The sequence below is a fragment of the Triticum dicoccoides genome, chromosome 7B (assembly GCF_002162155.2).
Source record: "Triticum dicoccoides isolate Atlit2015 ecotype Zavitan chromosome 7B, WEW_v2.0, whole genome shotgun sequence".
Classification (NCBI taxonomy): domain Eukaryota; kingdom Viridiplantae; phylum Streptophyta; class Magnoliopsida; order Poales; family Poaceae; genus Triticum; species Triticum dicoccoides.
Window position 1 is genome coordinate 542351915 of NC_041393.1, and position 11457 is coordinate 542363371.

Sequence of the window (11457 nt, forward strand, 5' to 3'; positions counted from 1 at the left end):
GCCTGCAGCATCGTTTGTTTGGCGCTAAGCCAGACTGATGCAAGATTACGGACCTTAATAAGCCTAGTGCCTACTGCCTACTGCCTAGGCACTAGGTAGCACATGGCGGCCGGCGCGTTCGGGAGAGACGGACGAATCCGCCTCCGCCTCCGCCTCCGCCCCCGGCGCACAGAAGCCTGCGTCGCGTACTCTATCTATATATACCGGCCGCTTCGCCGGAGAGCTCCATCCAGCCAGCCAAGCCAAGCCAAGCGGGTCTGATCGGAGGAGCAGAGGAAGAAGCAAAGCACGCGCACCGCAGGTCTGCAGCCACGCCCACGATGCCTTGCCGCAAGGTCCCCATGAGGCTCATCGAGAAGGCGCTGGCGCGCGCCGAGACGCACGCCAGGAGGACCAAGGGGCTGCAGAAGAAGGCGTCGGAGCTCGCCACGCTCTGCGCGGTCCCGGTCGCGCTCGTCTGCTCCGCCGGCGCGGGGGCTCCGCCGCTCGTGTGGGAGTCGGAGGAGGGAGTGCTCGAAAGGTACCGGCGCGCCGTCCCGGCGGAGACCCGCGCGCGGCACACGCACCGGTGCTACATGGAGACGGAGCTGGGCAAGGAGAGGGCCAAGCTCGCCCGGACGCGGCACGGCTGCCCCGGCGCGCTCGCAGACTGGGACGCCGCGCTCAACGACATGACGCTGGAGGAGGCGCGCGGGCTGCTCGAGACCATCGACACGGTGCTGCGGGCCACGGGAGACAGGATGGAGGCGCTGGGCATACCTGCCGACGGCGGCCACGGCCCGCTCCAGGGTTCTTCCCACGGCGCCCTCATGCCGCAGAAGCTCGGGCACGGTGGCGGCAACCCCGTAGACATGGACGCCGCCGGCTTCCAGCAGCTGCAGATGGTATCGTTCCACGCTGGGAACAACGAGGGCCTACTCGAGCAATTCTCATGGGACGACCCCTTCCAGACGCAGCCAGGGTGCGGCGGCTTCCAATGCGTCGGCGGCAACTACTCGGCCGGCGGCGACGCGATGCTCTCGCCAGGCGTCGCCAATGCTGACTACAACTACTCGGCCGGCGGCGACGAGATGCTCACGCTAGACCTCGCCAATGCTGACTACAACTACTCGGCCGGCGGTGACGAGATGCTCACGCTAGGCCTCGCCAATGCTGACTACAACTACTCGGGCGGCAGCGACGAGATGCTCGCGCCGGCCTTCGTCAATGCTGACTACAACAACTCCTCCAGCGGCGGCGAGATGCTCGCGCCTGGCTTTGGCAATGCTGACTACGACTGGACTGACCTGACCATGTGGGCCAACGACGAGCTGTGCGATGCAGTCATGACACATGGGTGCTACCCTGACTTCGCCGACGGTACTCTGCCGCCCCATTACTCCGCTCAGGTCATCACCGGCGGGGACTACGTCAACACACCACCACCTGGCGGGTACGGGTACCCCATGGCCATGGGCGTGGGCGACAACTTCACTAATCTCGACCGACACTACACGGCGCACTCGCAGTTCCAGCGCTTCGACACAAGCAGTCTGTTGCTAGGGGCAATGCAGTCATAATTTTGGAGCTAGAATATTCTCACGCATTTGAAGCTAGAATTTTGCAGATTTATAAATTTACCTGTATTACGTCCATCATTTGTACGGGAAATTTGAAACATTAACCATCAGTTATTATGGAACTTTCACGAAAAGAGGATGAGCTCTTCACAATGTCTTTTTTTTTGGACTAGGTAATTGCCCGTGCGTTGCAACGGAACATATGCATATTCTGGTGATTCAACATTAATCATGTTTATGATATACCTTTGAAATCCTCCACATCTGATGGAAATTGCACTACATATTAAATAAACATATTGCCCTTTGATATTTCAAGCTAACAATAATGTGTATAAATAATTTTCTAGTGTCACAAAATCAAAGATTATTCCAAGCTTTCAGCTTGCTTTCTAAGTTTCTCAATTTGCCGTTTCGTGTTATGTCATTCCAACATTCCCCTCAAACACAAGGATTATTGACGGACAATGCCTTGTGTTTGTGGAGTTAAACTGGATATATAAAGAGATATATACCTTGGCCAATTAGCCACGCCATCACCGATGCACTTCCGCCGTCGCCTTGCAACACTGCTCGTCGCTTCATCTTTCGATTAATTACAGGATACTTTGCATGGCCATAATGCATGCATATTCAGAGTTCCAATCATGGATACCAAGTTTCTTCAACCTCGTTTTCTCTGATGATAACACCTTCTGCAACCAAATCAGCATTCGGGTGATTCTACAACAATGATCCCTTTGTAACGTGCTGCACATATGTCTAAAAAAAGTGTGGGAAATTTCTTGAGGAAAGTAGCAATCCTAGTGTTCACTCTCTTTTTTTTTGCGGGGAATCCTAGTGTTCACTCTGATAAGTAGTTGGACCCAGGAGGTGCAAAATTTCTTGTACAAATGTCTAGAATATGTCACTAATTTACTTATATTCTTACTCGAAATATCTTTTGTACTTGTTGATCAACACATGCAAACACACTAAACTAACATCGAGTTCGGCCACGACCGGTTGCCCATGCGTGGTCAGGACTCACAACTGAATGGTGAATGGTCCACGACGACTCAAACGCCGAACATGCTGGGCGTCAATGGTCCACGACGACTCAAACGCAGAACATGCTGACGCTGGGGTTAATGGTCCACGACCCCAAGGAGAACACACTGGTGATGAGGTAACCATTGAAGGTAATGAGAGCATCTCAAAAATCTTCAAAGCTTAGCCACCAAAGAAGGAGAGGAAGGGACATAAAAGATGATTTGTCAACCTGGAAACGAAGACATTGCTCCAGTTCGACGTCACCTAGGCCCGCTGCCGGTATTTCCCTCATGCCCTGACCGCTGCTTGATCTGCCATGATGCCACGCAAGAGAGGAAACGAGATGGGAGAGGATAGGGTTTGGTCGGTGGACTACTGGCATCTGCATGGCTCCTGGGGTCGAGGGAGGCTGAGAAGAGGGAATGGCTAGAGGAAGAAAAAACCAGGAGAGATTTGGTAAGAGCAATTTTAGAGTGGAAGGAAATAGGAGATTGACCTGAATTAATTGTGTTATTATGCGTTTCCAAATAAGAGATTGATTGGTATACGTGAATTGATTGAATTGCCGATTACCAAGGATTGATCGCGAGGAGAGAAAATCGCTCGAGGGGATGGACGAAGGGCTGGGAAGGTAAGAGGGGAGAGGGAACGCTCCGTTTCTTTTAGGTAGTAGAGATAAATCTTCACAGTTCACAAAGTTCATGCTCATAAACTCCACAAGAGTAGAAACAATCGGTGTCGAATACGCATGTACTCCCTCCATTCCTAAATATTTGTCTTTTTAGTCATTTCAAATGGACTACAACATACGGACAGAATCATTTTTAGTTAAACAAATGTGCCTGTCATGTCTTATAGACAAGCACGTTTACCTCCTCGGTGCGTAAACACCCGATATGAAATAATAGTGATTGAAAAAAAGTCAAAAAATTCCAAAACCTTTTTCTATAATAAATTTGACCTTCAGTCATATTCATATAAAAAGTTTGTCCTAGGAAATAAATTCCATGATGTTGTTGTGAGAAAAACAACAACACTATATACAAGTTACTATTGACACTTTTTCCTTGAGATTTTGTTTTTTAGCCCTGAAGTCGGCGTGAAGTTTTTCCTTAGTGAAACTTTTTATACGAGTACAACAGAAGGTCAAGTTTATTTTAAAAATTGTTTTCAGTTTTTTACTTTTCTTGAAATTTTCCTATATCAGGTGTATATACAAGAAATACCCTTTGGTTGTTTGGTGTACATACACTTGACATGGGAAAAAGAATAGAAATATTAAAAAAATCAGAAACTTTTTTTAACAAACTTGACCTACTGTTGTACTCGTATAAAAAATTTCATGAAGAAAAAGAAATCTGTCAAAAAACAAAATCACAAGGACAAGAAGTGTGAATAGTAAGTTGTATACAATGTTGATTTTTTGTTTTTCCAACCAACAATACCATGGAGTCTTTTCCCTGGCCAAACATTTTATACGAATACAACAACATGTCAAGTTTATTTCACAAAAAGTTTTGGAATGTTCTGACTATTTTCATAGTTACTATTTTTTTTATTTAGGGCGTATATACACCCAGAAACCAAATGTGCTTGTCCAGTCTGATGGGAGGACAAAAAAGTGCAAATTGGAGCCCGAAGAGAACCGAAGACATTGATTATTACTCCTTCGTTTTTATTTACTCCGCATATTAAAGTTGACTGGAGTCAAACTTTCTACAGTTTGACCAAGTTTATAGAAAAAATATAAATATTTACCATAACAAATCTATATGATGTGGAAGTACATTTGATAATGAATCTAATGCTGTCGATTTGTTATTGTATATGTTAATATTTTTGTCTATAAACTTTATCAAAGTTTACAAAGTTTGACTTTGACCAAATCTAATACGCAGACTAAATAAAAACGGAGGAAGTACAAACTGTGCACAAGAAAACTATGAGAAAATGAAATGCGTTGGTAAATGGAAATTAAACTCCAAGCGGGCACTAGCATATGCCAATTGATGGCGACTACATATACTCCTTCCGTTCCTAAATATTTGTCTTTTTAGAGATTTCAAATGAACTACCACATACGAATATATATAGACATATTTTAGAGTGTAGATTCACTCATTTTGCTTCGTATGTAGTCACTTGTTGAGATCTCTATAAAGACAAATATTTAGGAACGGATGGAGTATATTACAAAGTGTGCACAAAGCAAATACGTAACATGTCCAAAAGAGGAAATACAACATTATACGGCGTAGACCAACTGATAGTCTCAGCCATTAGCGTACACCAGAGCTAGGCACGATTGGCGTATTGCTAGTTGAGCCGGGCGACCTATTTGGTGCTTGTAAACTTTATTACTCCGTAGTGAACAAGGAGACGCATGCAAACGTTTGCCCCTCAGTCGATCCAGCCCTAGAAGCTTTCCTGATAAATAAATAAAAATCGATCCCGGTCAGCTATTGCTCTTCGTACTAGGCCGTTTCCGCGCGCGATGCTTCAACTGGTGCCGTGAACCGTGCCGAAAGTACGTACACAATGCTTATCCCCTGATCAACGACAGCTCCATCCGCGAGGCGAAGGGGCAGACCGTGAGCTGCCACGGCGAGCACTGTCGCCGCATGTAGAGGTAGCCGTTGGGCCCGACCCGTATCGGCCCCATGTAAGCGTCGGCGATGTAGAGGTAGTCGGACTCGTAGTGGAACCGTGGGCGACGCAGACGGTGGTGGCTCTGGCTTGGGACGGCCCTCGTGTCGGTGTCGCCGATGGCGACGCACATCAGCACCATTGCCACGGCGAGCGAGGCCGTCAGCAGCACGAGCTTCGTCGCGCGCGCCATGTCTGCCCTAGTAGTAGTACAATACGTAGTACAGTAATACGTGCGCGTGCGTCCGTTGTGAGGATGAGAGAAACACCGAAGGCATCTCTGTTTTTATTGATGGTGCGTGCGTCGTGCTTCTTCCGCTAGCGCACGGTTCGGTGAGCCGATTTTTTGTCAAAATAGACCACCTGTCGAACGAAATTGACAAAAAAGACCTTCTTTAAGACGAAGTGACAAAAAGGACCCCCTCGACCGTGGCGGCAGGCCAGGCAGGCGACACGTGGCACCTGCCGCCACGGTGCGAGGCGGCAGGGCGGCAGGGCCTGCCGCCACGGGGCCAGGCAGCGTGTTAGTCAGAACGGGATTCTCGCGCTCGCGACGGAACGGCAACGGCAGTGGGGCCTGGCCGCCTGGTAGCATGGCGGCAGCCCGTTCCCTCGCTGGATTCCCGCTCGCTACCCGCCGTGGTTTTCTACACGCGCTGTTTCCTAGACCTGCACTGATTCGGAAAGCCCACTGATTCCTAGTCGGCTACTCCAGTTTTGTATATTAAGATTAGATCTAATATCCTTAATGATGTACGTAATTAGGTAAAAATAATATCATCTGAGAAGCAAAGGAGGAGATGACGTGATTGAAGAAATTGTCCGTTGATATATTACTGATGACGGATATATTTTGGGACTATTGTGACGCTTAATTTTATTCGGAACAACATCTATACTAAACCTAAGGTATAAATGAAGCCTTGTAATGTTGTGAATATCTTTTGTATTTATGTATTGTTGTGAATGATGTTACTGCTGCTACTAATATTTGTCGTATTATTATTTGTATGTAAACGATAATTATTGGATGGTATGAAAAAAATATTAAAATCAAAAGATATTTAATGTCTTACTCATATGGTATTAAAATATTATTATCACACTTATATTTAAAGTCTAAGAAAATGATACTAAAAACAAACCGATTACTATCACACTACATCCACGCGGATGTTTGTCACCGCTATTGGGAGACGAGGACGCTGCTTCCTTGGAGAAATGTTCGCCTGCCCAATAATTGGCATTTGTCCGTGGACCGGGTGCCGATCCCGTCGGTCTCGATGTTCACCTGCCCATGACATGTTGAAGGAGCCGGTCCTTCTTTGTCGGCACCTCATCGGGGCTGCGGCGGCCACGTGAGCGCTGCGCACGTGCTCCGAGCCCTCCCCACATGCGCGGGCGTACGCGGGTGCGCGACATCACGCCGGCGCCGTCGCCTTCGCCCTCTCTGTCGCTACCACCACCTCCTCGCATGACAGAGGAGGAGGCCCGGCTCCTTCAACGTGTCATGGAATATTCTATGAACACGCATGATGAGCGCCAATGGGAGAGCCTGGAGACCATGATCGCCACTCTGCGACCGGCGACATAGCCATGTCGGAGCTAGAGATGAGGGACGTCAAGGAGGAGGTGAGGGAGAAGGTGCTGGCGCCTCCCACCTTCCAGGAGCGCAAGAAGTCGCCACAGGGTGAGGTGGTGCAGGCGCTTCCCACCTTCCAGGAGCCTCCCGCCTTACAGGGACCGACCCACCTCTGGACGCCGCCGGCCTACATCGACCTCACTGGCGACGAGGACGACAACGACGACGCGTGAGGAGACAACGACGGGCACGGCAGGAGCGCGGGCGGCGCTTTTCTTTTGTTTTTTATGTTAATTATGTCTATGTGAACTCCTGAATGGGGTCGTTCTGGGACGTGATGTTTAATTATGTTCTTATATTTTTATGTTTGTGTTTATTTTAATTTTTTTCGCTATTTTATTGAGTTTTTGTGAATTTTTTATATCACGTCCACCCCAAACATGATATGGGTTTCGGCCACATGTTGGGTGCACCGACATGGCAACAGTCCCAAGCGGATATAGACGACACCATTGCTGCCCCAAATAGATGAAAGCAGGTCAAAACGGACGTCTGTTTAAAATCATGCGCTGAAGTTGGCCTTAATGTTGTCGCATCGTGGTAATCACGCAGTGCATTGCCGCCTTCAATTAATGCTAAAAAGACGAAACATTGGGAATCAGTGACCCATCGCATCCGTCAAGCCAAATCAACAGCGCAGGCTGTTGGCCCGTGTAGAAAAGCACGGCGGGAGCGAGCGGGAATCCAGCGAAGTAACAGGGCTGCCGTCAGCCCGCGAGGCGGCAAGGCCCAGCCGGCACAATCGTGCCGCCGTGCTACGAGGCGGCCGGGCCCCACTATCATTGCCGTTCCGTCGCGAGCGCGAGAATCCTGTTCTGCCCAGAATGCCACCTGGCCCCGTGGCGGCCTGCCGCCTCGCGCTGTGGCGGCAGGTGCCACGTGCCGCCTGCCGGGCCTGCCGCCACGGCTAAGGGGGTCTTTTTTGTCACTTTGTTTTAGAGGGGTTCTTTTTTGGCAATTTCATTCGACATGTGGTCTTCTTTGACAAAAATTCCGGTGAGCCTGGCTGAGTCCAAATCTGGCTACGAGTTGGAACCGGTGGTCCAGTCCGTTGCGTGCACAGCCTAGAAAGGAAACAAGCGCACTGCGCCTCGGATTCAACAGAAGAAGAATCACGTGAAGCAATCACAGGTTTCGTTCCTCTTCTTAAAGAGTTGGCTTAGCTTAGCACGAAGGCTGTATGACAGCACGAACAGCAAGAACCATACTCATGACTCGATATCAAATGATGCAGCTATATATACCAACATGCCCTGCCGTCCCATTGATGGTTCGATCACTGAAGCCGCAGACTACCTTTGGTTTATCAAATCTTACTGTTCAAGGAGTTGTATATATATAGCGAGAAATGGTTGACGTTGATCTTATAAATGTTAGGTCTTCGCGAGATACTAGTAAGCCAAATAAACGATATGCATTTTTATGAATGGCGACGCAGCCATGATGCTCTAGGACTGATACTGTGGTTCCCTGTTTAGAGTCACAGACATGTCAGACGTTGATGGTGTGACCTTCATCCCCAAAGAGTGCTTTTTTTTAAGCCGGGACCGTAGAACAATCGTTCTGCTGTATAATTTCATTCATAAAAGTATATGTACAGCAAAAAAAGAAAAGAAGAAAAAAAGAGGGAACTAAGTTAACCAATTCCTCCTTTTGGAAACATCATGGGATCGACCAGAGAACTAGAAGCCTGCTTCAATCCAGTCTATGTAAGCTTGTTTATTCTTCAACTTGATCTTATGATGTAGAAGAACTAGATCTTTCTTGAGGAGTATTTTCCAAGTCATGGTATTGGGATCAATATGTCTAAAGATCTCGCCATTTCTGTGCATCCAGATCTGCCAGCATGCCATGATGATAAAATTCAGGCATACCTCCTTTGGTAGTTGATCCAGAGCTAGCAACGTCTCATAAAGTACACTTGTGTCTCTTTGTTTGTGTGGTATAATCATATCCCAGCATCTCAGTGCGAAGGGGCAGTCCTAGAATAAGTGTTGAGCAGATTCCTCAACCCGATCGTTGCAGAGCTCACATACATAGGTGGGGAGATGGAAAGATTTTCTGTGCAACAGGCCTCTTGTGTTGACCCGGTCATGGAGCAACAACCAGAAGAAGATTTTATATCTCAACAGAACAACAGCAGACCGGATCTTCTTAAAAACTGGGTGAGCATTTTCCCCTTTGATGAGAATATTGTAGGCTTTTGGATGGTGAGAAGATGGTTGAGTTCCAAATGTACTTCCACTGATCAACATTGTCTCTGAGATTAACTTGTTCTAGACAAATTCTGGCTTGATGAAACTGTGAAAAAGCTAGATTGGACAGGGGCAAGTGAAAAAGATCTTGGAATGTGATGGAATCTGTAGCTTCTTTAATGGAGAGAAGTTCATCCTTTGCAAAAGAGAACAAGTGTGGGAATTGCAGTTTGAGTGAAGTAGGGCCCCATTTATCATGCCAAAAGAAAACCAAAGTACCTTGCCCTACAGTGCAATGAGCCATATCTTTGAAGATGGAAAGGAGTTTGATGATGGACTTCCACCAGAAAGATCCAACGGGTCTGCCAGTTGGTGCACTGCTCCCATAGTAAGTGTCCCAAATCAAGTTAACCCAAGGAAGATCCTGCTTATTCATGAACTTATGAAGGTGCTTTAGAAGAAGAGCTTTATTGTGAATAGAGATATCCAACACCCCCAATCCACCACTACAAAAAAAAGACACATCCGTGACATTTTGGGCCGAACAAAAAAAATTCTGTCATACATATGACACTTCTATGACGATAATTGTGACAAAACCCGGTATCATCATAGATGTGGTGGGCTCCTACTTCTATGACAAAAAATCATGATAGAAAATGGGCTTTTTATCCTGGGAGGGCGACGCAGCTGCATGACATTCTTTGGGCCGTCCATGACGGGAAAAACCGTGGTAGAAGCGAGGGGGAGGAAAATTTTGGGGAGTTGCCGGTTACGGTGGGAGGTCGGGGGTGGAGCGATGCACGTTTCTCTCGTACGTACGCGCGTGTGTGCGAGGCGTTGGCTCTAACTGAAGCCGAGCGAGGCATTGGGCTCTAACTGAACCCGAGCGATTGCACCGCAGGCTACGCGTTACTGAACCCGAGCGATCGATCGATGGCTGTTAACTGAACCCGATGGAGCGATTCCTTCACTACTGCTGCTAACTGAAGCCGATCGATGCTGCCTCTGGGATGAACAGTGAGCGTTGCGGGAGGGGGGGATTGGATGAATAGTGAGCGGTGGCGTTGCCTCTGGATGAACAGGAACCCGTGGTGTGGAGGGCTGGATGAACAGTAGACGGTGGATGGGTGGCCGTGGAGGGGTGGTTGAACAGGACCCCATGGTGTGGAGGGCTGGATGAACAGTAGACGATGGAGGGGTGCCCGTGGAGGGGTGGTTGAACAGTAGCCGGTGGAGTAGCGCACGGTGGAGGCTGGATGAACAGAAGCCCGTGGAGGCTGGAGGAGGTCGACGGTGGAGATGAACAGTATCCCATGGAGTCCCGTTTTGCGGTACGCTACACCCGTCCCCCCTGTTTCGACCGTAGCGCTCCAACACAAGTCCGTTTCGTCCGTTTTGCGGTACGCCACACCCCTCCCGATCAACAGGACCTGCGTTTCGACCGTAGGAGGTCAGTTTCGTCCGTTTTGCGGTACGCCACACCCCCGCCGATCAACAGGACCCCTGTTTCGACCATAGGAGGTCCATTTCCTCCGTTTTGCGGTACGCCAGGCCCCTCCCGATCAACAGGACCCCATTTCGAACGTGGCCGGTCGAACACAAAGCCGTTTCCTCCGTTGTGCGGTACGCCAGGCCTCGTTTCCATCGCCTGTTCCGTCCAAGCCCTCCCGCTGAACACGACCACGCATTCCGTTCCGACCCAGCCGGTTGGCTCCCCATGAACATGACGATGACGTTGTTTCTCCGTTCCGACCTAGCCATGTACGTATGCACGATTAGGCGTTCGAGACCCTGCCCGTATGTACGTACGTGACCGTATTTTCTTTCTTGCACCCTCGCTGTTGTACGTACGTGTACATGCTATGTTCGCGCCTCTACTACGACACGTGCGCGCCTCTACATCGACCAGTATGTACGTACACGTTCGCGACCAGAATGACAATGCTACGTACGCTTTGACCAGGTGGGTCCCGACTGTCAGGCACTTCTTTGCGTGCGAAGATGTAGCTGGTGGGTCCCAGCAGTCAGGGAGGCGAATTGTTTTTTTTGCCCGGACACACTTCCTTGCATGCAAAGGTGTAGCTGGTGGGTCCCAGCAGTCAGGGGGGAAACATTTTTTTCGTGAAATATGGTGGCCCGTCCGGTGGGTCCTTGCTATCAGGTGGAGGAATAATTATTTTGCGCGTAATAAGGAGGCACTTCCTTGCTGCGGTCGTGAACCCAGCTGTCAGCCTCTCCACGTACAGTCCACGTCCGATGGAAGCCATTCCTTGACCACGTTGACCACGCCACGCCGAGAGCACCAGGGCGGTGGACGATGGCGAGGCCTAGGAAGGGGACGACGCGGAGCCGGGGAAGACGCGGTAGTGGATGCCCACGC

The 11457-nt window shown here is 49.1% G+C and overlaps 1 protein-coding gene across 1 annotated transcript; it reads left to right on the forward strand.

Moving 5' to 3' along the window:
* Positions 1 to 257: 257 nt before the first annotated feature.
* On the forward strand, positions 258 to 1559 carry LOC119336402. The gene has a single exon (XM_037608410.1). It carries the CDS (start codon positions 321 to 323, stop codon positions 1557 to 1559), a length of 1239 nt encoding a protein of 412 aa, XP_037464307.1. The 5' UTR covers positions 258 to 320.
* The last annotated feature ends 9898 nt before the right edge of the window (positions 1560 to 11457 follow it).